Below are 18,433 nucleotides of genomic sequence, written 5' to 3'. Positions count from 1 at the left end.
GTATCAGCCCAAGAAGAAAAGGAAGATGTCAGCTTTAAATAACCAAAAGTCATCAAAGGTCACTTCCTCCTTACCTTTCCTGCCCTCCTTTTCTCACATCTTTCTCCATCTCTGACTGAAGTTATCACACATTATTGTGTGTTATTTGCTTGTTTGACAGTATTTTTCACAAACCTGCCATCTGATTCATTAACTAATAAACTAAGGTGTTAGAATAATGTTCCAGATCACTCCAGTCTGCTTCAACCTGTGCCTAGGCCAGCGCTTCGTCAAAGAAGGTAAAAAAGGCTCAATGATAGCTGATATGATGTATTATCATATCAGCTATTCCACAAAAGGATCTGATGTTCAGTGCACTTCCATGTGGCATCTAGTTGTTTGTGGCATTTTTGTACCTGGAGTTCATGATTTCAGGTTCTTCCCAAAATTCCTGCAAGAATACAAGGTTATGTGCACACGATTATTTCACTGCCTCTATTGAAAATTACTACACAAGTTTAAAGTCACGCTAGCAGCTCCGTGAGGCTGTACTTAGTGTTGCATAACAAGTGTTTTAATAGAAGGTAATTTAAAATTTAATATTCAAGCACTAATGTTAGTAGGGTGATTTTCATAGACTTGACAGAGCTTCTCCTGATGCAGCACAGTTATTTAACAGGCTTTGTACTACTTACATTGATTAAAACTACTCTGTGCAGGTCCATGGAGTGCCCTTGCAATTAATTCACCTTCACCTTTCTATAATCTTTTCCCCCATCATTACTGCCTGCAACTTATTATTTTAATGGTACTAATTGGCAATATGCTGCAGATCCAATACAGTGCGAGTTTCCCAAAATGTTAACGAAATGTCTGCTATTTATTTGCTTTCCTGTTCCGGTAATTGCCAATCAAAACACGTGAGGAAGGACTACAAACAAACATGGTGTCATAATGTACCAGTAAGCTGTATAAAAATGATATTTATAAGACTTTTAGGTAATAAAAATGGAGAAATATTTAAAAGCATAGAGATGGCTGCAGACAGAAAAGCCGTGTACATAAGATGAATGCAGGTAAATGTGCTGGAAAGGTTTTTGTTATTTTTATGAAGGCACCTGTGTGAATGTGTTGCTTATGTTACCTCAAGGGTTACTACAAACAATGCTTCTTTTGGTAAATGGCCTGTATTTATATAGCGCTTTACTAGTCCCTAAGGACCCCAAAGCGCTTTACACATCCAGTCATCCACCCATTCACACACACATTCACACACTGGTGATGGCAAGCTACATTGTAGCCACAGCCACCCTGGGGCGCACTGACAGAGGCGAGGCTGCCGGACACTGGCGCCACCGGGCCCTCTGACCACCACCAGTAGGCAACGGGTGAAGTGTCTTGCCCAAGGACACAACAATCAAGACTGTCCAAGCCGGGGCTCGAACCGGCAACCTTCCGATTACAAGGCGAACTCCCAACTCTTGAGCCACGATCGCCCAAAAAGACTAATTATAAGATTTGTCTTTATTTGTGCTGCTTCAGAGAGAAACAACAGAGAATAGTTTGAAAAAGGGGAAAGATTTGCTCAATCAGCCAGTTTGTGAGAGAAAAAACCCCGTTGTGGATGCACATGTTTTTACATGTTGGACAGCATGCTGATTCAGTGGTTGCTAAGAACCCTGCTGAGATGGAGGAACTATAAAGACATGGAGATTTAACAGAGATGTCTTCAACTAATTAACTGCTGCAGTTTGCAATCCCTCCAAACTTCTCAGGATTGACGCAGTCCAGCAGTACAGGAGTACGAGGAGGAAAACAAGTTCAGGGCAAGCTCTTGGTTTTTAACTCTCTGTGTGAAACACTGAGCAGGGAAGAAAAAGTGAGGTAGATGAGAGTAAATAATACAGGAAGAGAGGTGCGCATGTGGTGAAACACTACATTAAGTTCAGTGTCTGAGATTTGTCTGTTTACCCCTTTGGTCTTCCTCTACAGGGAACATCCATTTCTCTATCACCTTCCCAAAACCTGCCTGATTCCTTCCTCTGAGGCTTAATAGAAGACGAAGAAGCGTTAGTGTCCCTCATCAAAAGAAATGAACTGGGCCAAAACACAGCAGCAGGAAATTCAGCGGCAGCAATGAGATTAGAGGAGCAGCTTTTGCCCACAAGGTTGTTTGTTTGAATTTAGAGCACCTGAAATTTTTAGAGTACTTCCATAACAGCTCTCGGGAAAAGAAATGTATTGAAAACTGGATTACTAAACACTGGCTAACATGCAATTGGTGTAACAGAATATAATGTGCACTCACTTTATTAGGTACACCTGTTCTCTTGGCAGTAATTCAGTGCCTTTAGAGAAATAGGTACAGTTAAGACAATCTGCTGATGTTCAAACCAAGCATCTGAATATGGAAGAAAGGTGATTTAAATTAATTTCAGAAACTGTTGACTTTCTAGGATGAGATGGAGCACCACCATCTCTGGGGATTAAAGGGAAAGATCCAAAAAGGAAAAACTATCCATTAAGCAACAGTTCTCTAGGTGAAAATGCCTCAGTGATGCTGGAGGTGAGAGAACGGGATGTCCAGACTGTTTTGAGCTGAAGGCAACAGTAACTCAAGAACCATGGGATGCAGAAAATCATCCAATGAATGCACAGATCATCCAATCCTGATAGGTTCCAACAGCAGATGACCACACCAGGTATCACCTATGTCAACTAATAATGGGAAACTAAGGCTGCAATTCCAAAATTGGACAATATCTCAATTTCTTCTGCAACATTCAGGCGGTAGAGTAAACAACTTGAAAGTGTGTCTCACCTCATATCAGTGATTCAGGCAGTGGTGTAATCATTTGGGGATATTTTCTTGGCACACTTTGGGCCTTTCAAACACAGATCTAGCACAGTTAGTTTAGTCTTTAACATCTGTACTGAATGAAAAAAAGGGTCCAGGGCTGCTCAACAATGCTTGGGCCATAATTGCTAAGCCATTTGTATGCCACTTAAGGTTCAAACGCAGAATAACTGGCAGTCGGTTTACCTAATCTTTGCTAAAAGTTGCTTGGATAAAGTTTAAGAAGACTGGCCTACATATGTTGGATGTAAATCCAAACCTTTTTAGTTTATTCTCAACTTAACTGTTATTAACTTTGCCCAAGCTTTGCTAAAAATGCCATTCATGCTTTTTGTCATATTTGGTCCATATGCATTTTTTTACCGCATGGACCATTTTAGAGTCATAACAGTACTGCATTTTGCCAAAGTGCCACAAATATAATGGTGATATCCTTGAGCCATCAGAACAAGAAATGGCCCATATCTACATACTGTCTGAGAGACTCCAACTGTCATGCAATTATATTCAACTTCATCTTAAGTACCTTTTATTTCTTTAGAACTAGTTAGGTACCAATACAATCAGATTGATGTCAACTCTGATATTAGTGTCCAACACTAAAAACAAATAACAGATTATTGATCTTTTTCTGTCAGAGACACTTATTATACAATGAATTAAAGTCAAAGATTGAAACTTCTCTGAAGTTTCTTCTGATGAAAGATAAATCACTTTTGTCATAAGCTTTTCTTAAAACCTTTATTTATAGATTTATTTTGGTCTGTTTTCAATTAAAAATGTTTAGAAATGTGTTTTTAACTCTCTCTTATCTTAAAATCTGCTTTGTTGAGCATTTCATTATGGCTGACTGATAAGTTCTTTAAAAAAACCCTTATTATAACAATTAGAGACACAAGGTCAGACAGGATTTTCTTTTTTTTATTCATGAGAATTCAGTAACAGGTACTGCATCTTAAGCAGTGACTTAATGTAATGTACAGGTATATGATGTGGCTGCAGCATGCATTAAGATTTCCCTTTGATCACAACTATGGCATCACTGCCCCCTCATTATAAGAGATTGGGCAAACGCTACAAATGACATAACCTAAGGTCTGTATTTAATGAAACACGTTTTTTTTTACGGAAAGACATCAATTCCTGACAACTACAACTATACCATTCTGGAACCTGCAGCATACTGTGTTCTGAAGAATTCACACGTAATCCCATTTGTCATTTCAAAGTAAATCTAAAAATTTAAACTGAAGCACTAACAAAATAGAGGCACACTTTGATTCCTCCCAATCTCAACTGAATCATTTAGGATGCTATGCATTAAGCATGAATGTGTATTTGTGAATACATGCATCTTTGAATCGAAACATGCTTACCAAGGGCTTTTTGCCACTTCAAATGCCTGGAGAGGAGCAGGAGGCAGAGAACTGATCTATTATTAAACATGTTTCAGGACTTGTGCAGTTGGAGAAATGCATCTACTAAAGCAGTGTTTCCCAACCATTTAATTTTAATTAATTGGTCCAAAAATACAATTTAATAATTACTACAAGTAATAAAATCATTGTTGGGCATCTGTGCTTTCAATGCAGTGACTGGTAGAGTAATTACTCTTTTATGTCAGTGGGTGGCAGTGGGTAGCGCAATATCACCTTGTTAAGTTAAGACACAGTTAGTGATGCGCGCTTTACATGGCAGCTGCAAGACGTACAACAAAGGAAAAACTGTGGACTACGAACTGTGCCCTGGACAAAATTCTAATCCAGAAGAGCCTAGTACCAGTGGTAGTCAAAAGACAGCAAAAACGGTGAGCTCGAGGCAATACAGTGAAAGTTATCTTTTGTTTGGATTTACTTTTCACTGGAGATCGGACTGCACCGACTCCGTTATGTTTCAGCTTTTATGCTCCTTATATCTGGAACAAACTCCCAGAAAGCCTCAGATCAGCTGAAACACTCAGTTTATTTAAATCCAGGTTGAAGACTCACCTGTTCTCAGTTGCATTTGAATAAAGCACCAAATCCGCACTTAAGCTTAAATGTCAAAACTTACATTTTAACTACTGATTTTATCTACTGTTCGGATTTTATCTGTTTTGATTTTATATACTGTTTTGTTTGTTTGTTTGTTAATTAGTTAGTTTGTTTTTTTTGCTTGTTTTAATCAATTTTAAATCATGCTTTTTATTTGTTTTTGTTTCTAATGTCTCTGTAAAGCACTTTGAATCACCTTGTTGTTGAATTGTGCTATACAAATAAACTTGCCTTGCCTTTGGTGTGTGGAGAAAAGCTCTCAAACAGTGCCATGGTCCCAAGCAAGCTTAAACGCCTGTATGTCTTTCTTCAATTCCTGCCAGAATATCATCTTTGTGTTCATCTAGACAGGCCCAGGTTTCACACTGAGTGAGTATAAACAAACTGAGAGACTAACTTGCCATTATATGTACTGTATTAGGCTACAATGTGTCATTTTGGAGCAAGTTTGGTTGGTGGTGTATAAAATGTGCCGCGACTCAAAAAAGGTTGAAAAACACTGTACTAAAGCTAGTAGAGCGAAAGATTGGCTCATTCTGTTTTAACCAAGAAACAAAACATGATCAATCCAAATTGTACCAACGATTAGGTATTCATAGCCACAGGTGTGGCATTGGTATGAATATTTCAAATAGCTCAATGAATCCAGCTGCCATCAGTTTCTTTCCTGTGCTATTGTCACAGATTTTTGTGTGATGTATCAAATGTATCAGCTGTGTCAACTACATTTTAGACAACACGGAAGTATACTAAAGTAAGGACACCATCATTCCCTACTGTTTATCAAAAGAATTAGTAAGCAAGCCAATGTCTTGCTTCTGCACTGCACTTTTATTGAACACTAATTACACAATAAATGTCATCAATCTCTTCATATTTTTGCAAGATGATAAATGTTGTATCCAGCATGGATGGAGGTTTTACTCCTTGGGGAAAAAAGTTAAAGCTCTCTGTTATGTAAGTAAAAGTGGAAATTTTTAATATGGCCATGTCAGGGATGGGGCCTTGGCCGGAAAGCTCTAGAAGCCCAAAACACCTTACAATTGGGCAGCCTATAAGAACAAAGCTGGCATAAAGGGAGGGTAGCCTCAAATTAAGAGAAGCCAGAAAGTCTTGTTTCAGACACAAAATGAACTGAGAGGCTGGTTCATTTAGTTGATGATTAGTTGATGTGAACACTGTGCTGGTCTATCATTGTGAAGAAAAAGCTTAGCATAAAAGCAGAGCTGCTGATTTATCAGCCGATCTACATCCCTACCCTACGAGCTTGGAATAGTGACCCAAAGAACAAGAGCCTAGATACAAGGCAGAAATGAGCTTTCTCTGAAGGGTGGCTGCCCTCTCCCTAAGAGATGCAATGAAGACTTCATCCATTCAAGAGCCGCTCGTCCTCCACATCAAAAGGAGGCCATTGAGGTGGTTTTGGCATCTGAATTTGAATGTCTACTGGGCGAGCTGACAGCACGTCCTACAGAAAGGAATCCCTGAGGTAGATCAAGGGTAGACTGGACAGATTATGTTTCTAGGCTGGCCTGGGAATGCCTCTGCGTTCCCTGGGATTAGCTGGAGGAAGTGGCTAGAGATAGATACCTAACTTCTACCAGTAGTTTGTGTACTCTGCACACCTATGGTACCCTTTGCCGCATCCAAGAACGCAAAGCCTGCATATCGGAAGGCATTTATCTCAAACAAGCTGCATACACCTGGTAGCTGGGTCGGATCATGTTTAGACCATAAACAAAGTGCTCTGATGTATGCAGAACCAGACTGAGACCATCTCCTCCAAAGGGTCTTGGTGTGGTTGTTTAGATCCACACCTGAGTGCAAGCTGCAGTTTAAACCAAATAGACTAAACACTGCAGGTGTAAACACCCTGAAATATTGAATAATGCAAAGCTGCTATTACTCCAAATGGCCAAACTTTCTCTCTTTAAGTTGTCTTGGCTCAAGAACTAAATATTTAGACAAACTCAACATCAACTCATAAGTGGAACTATTAAAAAGTTGACTGACTCAGCATCTCAGGCACTACTAGCTCTTTTGCACTCACATTACACTACTATTCATACCACATATTCCCTTTCTTTATTATACACACTTGTAAACCACTGCACACATTAAACAATGATATCTGCAGGCCTACTTGTTGTTCCTAGAGTATTTAAAAGTAGAATGGGAGGCAGAGCCTTCAGTTTTCAGGCCCCTCTTCCGTGGAACCAGCTTCCAGTTTGGATTCGGGAGACAGACACTATCTCTACTTTCAAGATTAGGCTTAAAACTTTCCTTTGTGCTAAAGCATATAGTTAGGGCTGGACCAGGTGACCCTGAATCCTCCCTTAGTTATGCTGCAATAGACGTAGGCTGCCGGGGGATTCCCATGATGCATTGAGTTTTTCCTTTCCAGTCACCTTTCTCACTCACTATGTATTAACAGACCTCTCTGCATTGAATCATATCTGTTATTAGTCTCTGTCTCTCTTCCACAGCATGTCTTTTATCCTGTCTTCCTTCTCTCACCCCAACCGGTCGCAGCAGATGGCCCCGCCCCTACCTGAGCCTGGTTCTGCCGGAGGTTTCTTCCTGTTAAAAGGGAGTTTTTCCTTCCCACTGTTGCCACAGTGCTTGCTCATAGGGGGTCATATGATTGTTGGGTTTCTCTCTGTATCTATGAAGCGCCTTGAGGCGACTTATGTTGTGATTTGGCGCTATATAAATTGAATTGAATTGAATTGAATTGAATATCTCAAACATAATTTAAAAACCTCAGAGAGATGGTCAACGATTCTAATCCAAGTGATTTACAATACTGGATCAAATTACACCAACAACAAAATGTGCCACATTCTGCTATGCTTTACATGTTCATTCATTCTTCTTTGCCTTGTTTTATTCCATTCACTAAATCTTCTGTCACGTCAGCCACTCCCAACCATTAATCAGTTGATATTCTCCGTGTCTCTGCACATTTGCATCTACTTCCTTAATTAATCCAGTCATTATTTATACCGCAGGTTTACTGTTTACCCTTTATCTCATCTCTGGGATTTCTGCAGCAGTTCTCTGTAGTCTGTTTGCATACTGATATTGTGGAATGATAGCAATGCCTAAAATAATTTTACGCATTCTATATTGTGTACGAGTGTTCACAATGTTCAGTGTCTGGTAAAATGTTCATTGTTTAGCAAAATAGTTGGTGGTGAGCAACGATGTTGTTTTGATTTTTATGACCACAACTTTTGACAGCAAAGCCAGGCTGTTTTGATTGAACGTTCTCCTTCATATGCCTGACATTGTTACAGTGTAACTGTACTGTACTGGGCAATGAAATTATGTTGCACAAACCTGTGATTCTGGAGAAAATGGTGAGCATGCTCCTGGCTGCACTTCTCTGGGGTTAAAAATTGTGTACTGAACTCCTGTTTACCCACTATGTTGTAGCTGGAGACCCAGCTCTCATCCCCAGTGATGTGCTCTGACATGAAGGCTCGCTCAGTTTGAAACAGAAATTGATCTTTGCTCTCCTTGGCAGAACAGGATTCCTAAGAAAGTTGCATGAGAAGATAATCTCCAAGGGGAGACTGCAAACATCAGGTATGGTCTTTGAATTTTGACAAGGTTGAATTCATGGAAGGTCTTGATTCATTCAGCCCTTTGTCACGCGATGAACCAATGCAAAATTCATGTGGCACAACAGAGTTGTTTTTTTTTTAAAATGAGCTATTATCAGCTATAAATAAGATCTTTTTTGACAAGACTTCCAATAGACTGATATTGGCAGATGCCCACAGTTATGTGAAAAAGAAAGTTTTCACCTTGCAGACCATTTGCAGTAAATCCTTGCTGCGTCCGTGGGAATTAAAAAGGTAGCAGACAGATGCTGCTATTTGATTAACTCATCAGCAAGTATGACTACAGGACCACCTCTGGTCTGGAGTATTCAGATGTGTGGTAATACAATGCCACAATCTTCTCAGAAGTGGATGTCCCAGCAAATTCACTTCGAGGTCAACAGGCCTAAATGTTAAAGTTTGTAACAGCACCATTAGAACAAGACTGAGAAGTGTGGCTTGTATGGAAGGGTTTCCAGAAGATAGACTCTCTAAAAAGATTACTGCAGCATGGCTAAAATTTAAAAGCTGCATTTGAGCAAACCACACGACTTCTGGAACAATGTCCTCTGGACATATGAGAAATGATTGACCATAATGCACAGCACCATATTAGCACAAACCAAGCACCAGCGATAGTGGTGTGGCTGATTCGAGCTAGTTTTGCAGCCACCGGTCCAGAGCACTTCACAGTCATTGAGTTGATGATGAACTCCTCTGTTGATAAAAAATATTGTGGACTCAAATGTGGGGACATCTGTCCAGCAGCTAAAGGCTGCTGAAACTGGGTCATGCAAGAAGACGGTGATCCCCAAGAACAGCAGCAAATCTATAAAACATGGCTGAATCCAGACATCAGCCTCACTGAAGTAATGTGGTGGTATTTTAGGGAGCTGTGTATGAATGAAAACATAACTCAATCAACTCAACCAATCCTGAAAAGAATGATGTAAAAAACCTATGAAGTCATACAGAAAATAAATACCAGAAGTCACTTCTAGCAAAGACAATACTTCAAATTCATGAATCATGTGGCTATGCTACTCTTTAGGAATAATTAGCATGTTGTTGAAATGCAAATTTAAATGTCTGGTGTTGTGCTTAATTGTTCTGTGGAGGAAGTTCTTCTCTAAAAATAGAAGATTAATTCCCACCTCTGAACAGATGCCCATCTCAGCAATGGAAATGAAGCATAATTAAACTTCCAAGCAGCTATCAACCTGCTTGGGAGATTAGAATAAAGACAAAAATGTAATGCACACCTTCCACATTCATATACCACACATCTAAAGGACTGGAATGAGCTTTTGGTTTGTTCATCTTCTGTGATGACTAAAAGGACAACAACAACTGCTTCCAAAAAGTCAAAAGGTAAGATTTCAAATAAAGATAAAGCCCAAACCAAGAGGAAATATCCATAAATTAGTCAAGAAATTAAAAAAAGAGGTCCCCAAAAAAAAGAGCCCAAACACCAATCATCAGATCACCAAAGGACACTGAAAGATAAAGGAAGCATTGATTGAGAGGATGCATGTAATGCTAAAATAAAATATTGATTATAGCTTAAACATGAGTTTCTACACATGAACCTAAAGAGACATTTATCAATAGCTTTTGTCTGTAAAAGAATCATAAATAAAAGCAAAGCCTGACAAGGTCAATCTTTCAATAGACATGAACTGGAACCTTTCGAAAATCTTTAAAACCGGGCACCCTAAATGTCTTTGAAAGTTTTTTGGAGTTGAACGCACTATTACTCTAGACATCTAACCAAGAGCGGTGTCTAAAGTATAAAAGAAAAAAGCTGTCAATCATCTTTTGTACAGCTTGCTTGCAGAAGCATTTGCTGATATCTACAGCATTTACACCTTCCTCCGCTCCTAACCCCATTAAGGTGAAGTTAAAGAAGACTCAGTGGCCTTGAATGCAAAAGAAGCCTTTAGATTTGAACCTATAATGACACCAGGAGCCCAGAGGCTACAATCATCTTCACCTCTGCAGCTGTTGTACTGTGCAGGAAGACAGGGATTCTGATATTAATCTAAAATAAAACATAGTTACTCTTTTGATCTGTTGTGAAATACTAGTACTGGGCAATCCTGCAGTTTCTTTATATTTTGCTAGAAAAATGGGAAATAAGTACAGCTTATTATTGAAACACCCAAAGCATAGTGTTCAAGGCAAAAACATACTAAAGAACTTGAAAATCACCATTTGGCAGGATGACTGCTATTCTTCAACACAGCCTGAACTCTCTTAGGCAAGCTTTATGTAATTTATTTCAGAAATAATTCTACAGACTTCATTTCAAAGCTTTTCTTTGGATGCTGGCAGGTTTTTTTTTTGTCTTTTTCATCATGACCTTTGAGGCATCTTTGTTATGGTTTTGGGGACATCAATCCATGACTGACAGTGTCCCATTGTGTGTTTTTCCAGGAATTCTTTTTTGGCAGTGTATTTGGGATCAATATCAATATGACAGATGTTTTCCAGGTGGTATTGTACGGTGGATAAAAATGTAACGGTACTTTTCTGTTATCTGTATCATCTGCTGAGACTGCACTCAGTACTAACAAAGAAGAACGTAGCACGAACAGCAAAACAGGAGGACGGAAGAAAATGGGAACGAAAATTTTAAAAAAATGTGAAAGCATTTCAAAGAAAACAAACAAAGTTAAATGCAGGCTGTGCAAAAGCAGAGATTTCCTTCCATGATAAAAATGTAAAACTCAGTTAAGTTAGTGCGCCGTGTTGATACCTTGTTTTTGGTAATGTTTGTACAGTAATGTCTATGTTGGCTTACCTGTCGGAAACTTCTCAGGATGATGCTTACTAAGCGAGCACCATTTGTGAAATGTGATAGTTAACCGTTAAACAGGAATAGCTCCACTGTCTCCTAGTTTTAATGAATTTAATTTGTTGTGGGGTGAGACAACAGGATGATATTCACAGACTTGAGCAAATGAGCTACTGGAGCCTATAACAGGAGGTTTGCCCATAGGAAGCAACCATAAGAGTTATTGAAATAATCGTAGACTAATCGACTACTACGAAAAATTGGCAGTTTAGTCGACAACCAAAATCTTTAGCTGCAGCCCTGATCCCTCCATCAAACATGTTGACACTGACACAGTCTAGTTCTTGTGCAATGTAACATACTTCTAGCTTTCCTCCCAGTCATTCTTCCTTAAAAATAGCTTCTTGACAGCCATCCTTCCACTGAATGAGACCATATCTGATGATGTTTCAGTAGACAGCAGATGGATCAACAGAAGGGCCTGATGCATCTCTCAGGTCTTTGCTAGATTTTCTCTTCTTTCCATATACAGTTCACCCTCTGTAGTTTTTTAGGCATAACATTTTTTATTTTGTAATATTTTAAGTACACAGTGGACGCCATGCTGAGATATGCCAAGTTTTAGCAAATAGCTCTTTAAGAATACCTTGTTGGTGTAAAAGAACTATTTGATGCCTGTCAAACTGTGTTATAATTGGTATTTTTGTATATTCAATTTCAGAATATATTTATTTATTTGCAAATAGAATGGCAGTACCAAACTCCGAAAGATATAATTTAAACCTGATTGAGTAAGATGCCTGTTTTCAATGCTTGAATAATTCATAGGTCAGTGTTTAAAAAATCTTTTGGAAATGTTCAACAATTCATGGAAAATCTGTGGGAAAAAGTGAAGTCACTGTCAAAAGAAAACTTTCAGAAAGCCTGCTGCTCACTAACACAAGTCTGTGTCCCTGGAAGCAAAATACGAAGAAATTGTAATTCTCTACTGCAGACTAGCTATGTTGCATCCTGAATAGCACGTCGGGCCTGCAGTGACTTAGAGCACTTTTGATGAGGGCTGGTCTTATGCTCCTTTCTGTTTACTGTATTGGCTGACTGACTTCAGTGCCCTCAGGCAAGCCATGAGGGAAACTAACTGATCCATAAGCCACACCGAAGGTAGCTTGAAATATATATTTACTCATTTGGTGGACTTGGCGACTAAAGCAGGGATTCACTGTCAGTTTTGAGTGTTTTATCACTTTTGTCACTTTTTGTCTCTTAACACATTTAGCAGCCATTTAGGTGCTGTCCTTACAACAGTGAAAATGAAACATGTTTTACACTGTATAGAAATGCCTTTTTATCTTTAAAGAAACCAACTGAATAACACGGAGGTCACTGTGACAATGACGGAAATAAAGAGGAGTGAGTGAGTCAGAAAGTGACTCACAGGAGCATACGCAAACACGAAGGAATTCAAAATATAACTCCATCTTCCAAGCACTTTGCAATCGCTCAGCAACATCCAGGTTGAAGTCAAACTGTTCCTGGTAGCAAGAACAAACTTCCCAAAGTTTTATGTCAGCAGGGAAAACAGTGTAGTAATTAATAAGAATACAGGCTGCACTGTTCAATTTTCAAAGACCAGCCAATGCTAATGGTGACCCACTGAGGTGGCACTTGTTTTATTTTAGTACCTATAGTTCTGGTGCAGTGTGCTCTAAAAAAAAGCGTATGTTGCTTTGTATTTTACAAGACTATAGCACTAAAGCAAGCACATGCAGGTTACTGCCACAACTTAATATTCCATAAAAACTGTCTCAGAGTTTGAAATAATGTTTTGTGTTTAATCAACGCCTTTGGGCACTGCCATTTTTGTTGTCTTGTTAATTAATCCGCTAGATTTGCTGGCATGCAATTACAGTGGGGCAAAAAAGTATTTAGTCAGCCACCGATTGTGCAAGTTCCCCCACTTAAAATGATGACAGAGGTCAGTAATTTGCACCAGAGGTACACTTCAACTGTGAGAGACAGAATGTGAAAAAAAAATCCATGAATCCACATGGTAGGATTTGTAAAGAATTTATTCGTAAATCAGGGTGGAAAATAAGTATTTGGTCACCTCAAACAAGGAAAATCTCTGGCTCTCACAGACCTGTAACGTCTTCTGTAAGAAGCTTTTCTGTCCCCCACTCGTTACCTGTATGAATGGCACCTGTTTGAACTCATCAGCTGTACAAAAGACACCTGTCCACAGCCTCAAACAGTCAGACTCCAAACTCCGCCATGGCCAAGACCAAAGAGCTTTCGAAGGACACCAGGAAAAGTATTGTAGACCTGCACCAGACTGGGAAGAGTGAATCTACAATAGGCAAGCAGCTTGGTGTGAAAAAATCAACTGTGGGAGCAATCATCAGAAAATGGAAGACATACAAGACCACTGATAATCTCCCTCGATCTGGGGCTCCACGCAAGATCTCATCCCGTGGGGTCAAAATGATCATGAGAACGGTGAGCAAAGATCCCAGAACCACACGGGGGGACCTGGTGAATGACCTGCAGAGAGCTGGGACCAAAGTAACAAAGGTCACCATCAGTAACACACTACAACGGCAGGGAATCAAATCCCGCAGTGCCAGACGTGTTCCGCTGCTGAAGCCAGTGCATGTCCGGGCCCGTCTGAAGTTTGCCAGAGAGCACATGGATGATACAGCAGAGGATTGGGAGAATGTCATGTGGTCAGATGAAACCAAAGTAGAACTTTTTGGTATAAACTCAACTCGTCGTGTTTGGAGGAAGAAGAATACTGAGTTGCATCCCAAGAACACCATACCTACTGTGAAGCATGGGGGTGGAAACATCATGCTATGGGGCTGTTTTTCTGCCAAGGGGACAGGACGACTGATCCGTGTTAAGGACAGAATGAATGGGGCCATGTATCGTGAGATTTTGAGCCAAAACCTCCTTCCATCAGTGAGAACTTTGAAGATGAAACGAGGCTGGGTCTTCCAACATGAAAATGATCCAAAACACACCGCCCGGGCAACAAAGGAGTGGCTCCGTAAGAAGCATTTGAAAGTCCTGGAGTGGCCTAGCCAGTCTCCAGACCTCAACCCCATAGAAAATCTGTGGTGGGAGTTGAAAGTCCGTGTTGCTCGGCGACAGCCCCAAAACATCACTGCTCTCGAGAAGATCTGCATGGAGGAATGGGCCAAAATACCAGCTACTGTGTGTGCAAACCTGGTAAAGACCTATAGTAAACGTTTGACCTCTGTTATTGCCAACAAAGGTTATGTTACAAAGTATTGAGTTGTATTTTTGTTATTGACCAAATACTTATTTTCCACCCTGATTTACGAATAAATTCTTTACAAATCCTACCATGTGGATTCATGGATTTTTTTTTCACATTCTGTCTCTCACAGTTGAAGTGTACCTCTGGTGCAAATTACTGACCTCTGTCATCATTTTAGGTGGGGGAACTTGCACAATCGGTGGCTGACTAAATACTTTTTTGCCCCACTGTAAAATGAGGTGCTAAGTTTGTGCTACCCTAAGAAAATCCCAGATTTGTGTTTTCTTTTTCAGATTCAGCCCTTATTAGATGAGTGTCAGAGAGGGGCTGGAAGAAGAAGAACCCAGCTTTAAATAATCGAGATAATTGAGAGCATCCTGTGCAACAACATCATGGTGTGGTACGGGAACTGCACAGTACAGCAACAGAAAGCCCTGCAGAGGGTTGTGCGCACAGCTGAACGCACTATGGGAACATCTTTACCAGCACTGCAGGACATCTATGCTGAAAGGTGCAGATCCAGGGCCATCAGGATCATTAGGGACTCCAGCCATCCCGCCCACAAACTGTTCAGGCTACTGAGGTCAGGAAAGCACCTCTGTAGCCTGAAAACAAGAACAGAAAGGTTCAGGAGGAGTTTTTACCCACAAACAGTGAGACTCCTCAACCAAAACACAAACCGGACGACATGATGGACAATCTCACACACAGTACATAATTTGCATTTTACTTTTCTCTCTGAACCTTATCCGTACCTTATTATATATATCTGTACTATGTAAATAATGTATATTTTTATAGTTTTTTCATTTAAATTATTACAGTACAATATCCTGCACGTCATGGATATATACTTATAAGCACAAACATATGGACTTTTACATTGTTTTTTATATTATTTTTTACTTTTTAACTTTTGTTTCTCTCCCCCCCCCCTCCCTTTTTTTTAGTTTATGTAAAATCCTTTTTAGCATGTCTGCACAGTCGGGGGGAGTACTTTTTTAGCCAGGAAAAACATTTCACTGTATGTTGTACCAGCTATAACTACATGTGACAAATAAATAAAGAATTGAAATTGAATTGAATAATCATCCTATCCTGGGTAATTTAAAATTGGCATTACCTGCATACATATTTTTATCTTTATCTGACAAGTTGTTGAATTCTTATGTTAATGTAACTTTGCCTATTTCAGAATTTCTTTTTTAATCTTATAAATAAATAAAAACTTTACATATTAATGAGTCAGGCCCTTTGGGTCACCTTATATTGCATGGAAGGAAGGTATTTTTCTGTTTCCTATACTCATACTCAGGATATCTAGACGTTTTGGTCCAGTTCAATCAAACTCTGCTGTTTTTTCCCATTTGATTTGGGTTGTTTGAGCTGGCAAAAAAGCTGTCAATCAAAATCTGACTAAATAACTCAAGCAGAGAGACCCTGCTTTTCAGGCTGTCTCTATTCTGGTTTGACTGTATGCTGAAAACAAACAATATTTTTTTAAGGGTACAAGTAATTCATGATTTAAAAAAACCCCAAAACCTTTGTAGGTGATCTATGATAAATGACAGGAGGTTGTGCACTCAATACCTCTTAAAAAGTCAATGAAATGCAGCATCAACACTTTGGGTATAATTAAGATTTTTAAAAAGTCCTTGTTTTCTTCCTTCCTTCTACCTGACCATTACTTTTCATGAGTTACGGTCTTGACAATTGGTGCTGGTGAAGATTTATTTCTTAATTGGGTTCATTGTGACACCAAAGAAAAATAACTACATAAGGCTTATAATTAGCAGCATGACTCTATTTCATTTTCACCATTTGCTCTGGTAGTCTGGTTCGAAATCAACAATGTGTATGATTCAGCAGAGCCCCTGCTGTGCTTGGAATTCATAAGAACGCAGAGCGACAGTTAACAGCTTTTCAGTGCAGGAATAAACAGAACATAACATGTGAATGAAAAGCGAACTTATCTAAACTATTACCATTACCAAAAATAGTACCAATGGAGTTTCCCTGAAGGCAAGACGCATGTTTAGCGCGCCACAAACGCAACAAACCAGCTGCTCTGAGCACAGTCGGCACAGTATAAACAAGCACTAGTGTTGTATTATCCTAGTAAGAACTTATAGGTAAGTACATGTAACAAATGTTATACAAAGCCAGTATATCTAAATATATTGTGTATTTAGCTAAATACCGAAATACACAGACTAATATCTAAATACACAGACGTTCACATTAACCACCTACATTGAGGATCCAGCCACAACCAGGGTGCCTCCACCAGGCAACCTGTGCAATCATCTTTAAATTGAAAGCGATTCACCAGAGGTTGAGGCTGTTGCACGTTCACCTCTGGATGACCAGGTGTTTGTTGTAACCTAACAGCAAAAAAGTCTGACTAAACCATATCAGACAGTCTATTTCCCTCCAAGTGAGCCAGCATTTATGTTTGCTATTTTATGTTATGTTTTTGCTGCATTTATTTGCTCATTAATTTTCTACCTTCGTTAGGCAGTTGTATGTGGGGTGTCACTGCTCAGTTGCTATAATATTACTCTGATATGTTAGAAAATGTTTCTTACTCATGTTTTCTGCAAAACAGTACAAAATTAGACTTGTCTCTGTCTTGCACGTTGGAAATTATAATTTATGTTAATTACAGAACAACCTACCCATTATAAACCGATTCAGACAAGTGTGACAATTTACAATTAGTATGTAGGACATTACGTTATAAGGGAATAGCATTCGGAAAGATGATTGCTTAAAGGAAGGTTTAGTGTTGCAGCCAAGGATAATTTCCCAAGAGCTGTCAAGATGAAAACACCATTCAGCCACAAGAGCACCCAGTGAGGATTACAGGTGGTGAAAGGCAGGTAGAAAAAGAGAAACAGAAAAAACAGGACAGCAAAAAGAGAGCCATCATAGAAGCGCCAGGTCAGGTTTCAGACAGCCAACCAAATGCAGTCGTTTTTCCTCGATTTTGCTTTCTAATGCCTGAACCTCTTTTGCAACTGCAACCAAATCATGCATTTGAAACAAAGAGACTAAAAAGGTTGCAGCTAGAAAGACTGCAGCCCAAAAAACAGCTGATGTGGGTATATGAAGGGAGGCTTGCCTGAGAGATGTCCAGCTCTACCTATGCTGATGGTCATATCATCAGAGTCCAGGAACTGGAACGGGGTATCCTCTGCTTTTTCTTTGTGCCACTTGGAGTCAGAGGGCAGAGCCAAGGCACTGTGGGGGTCCGTACCAACACCCTGAAGATGACAGAAAAAGGTTTTAGCTTTGGTTATTGATTAGCCTAGAGCTGTGAATGTCTGTATACATTTGAGTTTAGAATGTTTTGCAAAGTTGACAAATCAACAGAATGAATTGTGCAGAAATGCAGTGCATATAAAGAGACTCAGTGTTCAGTGAGCTGTAGATGAACTTTCTTAGCATCACCATAACATTTTCATTAGTATTTCTGATTTCAGTGAAGTATTAGAGATGCATGTTTTCTAAATATATTTGCCCTACCTAATTAAAACTGAATATATAAAATCGCAGGACCATCTTTTAGGGCATTGTCACTTAAAATGCTTGTTAGCACTCTGTCTAGTGCATCGCTTCACATTGTTGACAAAGAGCTGACATGTTTTTCTACTCTGATTAAAGTCCAGTGAATGCTGTGTCTGAAAATGATATAGGAAACGTCACACTGTTGTTGTAAAGGGAAGCAATTCCAATTAAACCACCGTTGAAGCTCAAAATTAGCATACATCTCAGCTTTGGTTGGAGACAAGTGAATAAATAGTTCAACTTAAGATTACATAGACCCTGAAGGGAATAGGGATAGAAATAGAAATGCTTCAAGTGCAAAGTAAAGGG

General features: G+C 39.4%; 1 protein-coding gene across 1 annotated transcript in view; it reads right to left on the bottom strand.

The window, feature by feature from the left end:
* slc39a11 (solute carrier family 39, member 11) overlaps positions 1-18,433 on the bottom strand; it is a 164,643-nt gene that overhangs the window by 46,202 nt on the left and 100,008 nt on the right. The window contains exon 5 of the mRNA XM_085361218.1: positions 17,700-17,820. Coding sequence (XP_085217344.1) covers positions 17,700-17,820 — 121 coding nt within the window. The remainder of the gene's footprint in view (positions 1-17,699; positions 17,821-18,433) is intronic.

Source organism: Diplotaxodon limnothrissa, linkage group LG8 (assembly GCF_057381915.1).
Source record: "Diplotaxodon limnothrissa isolate DT_005_m linkage group LG8, D_limnothrissa_male_GT1.1, whole genome shotgun sequence".
NCBI lineage: Eukaryota > Metazoa > Chordata > Actinopteri > Cichliformes > Cichlidae > Diplotaxodon > Diplotaxodon limnothrissa.
This window is presented reverse-complemented; position numbering and strand designations above follow the sequence as displayed.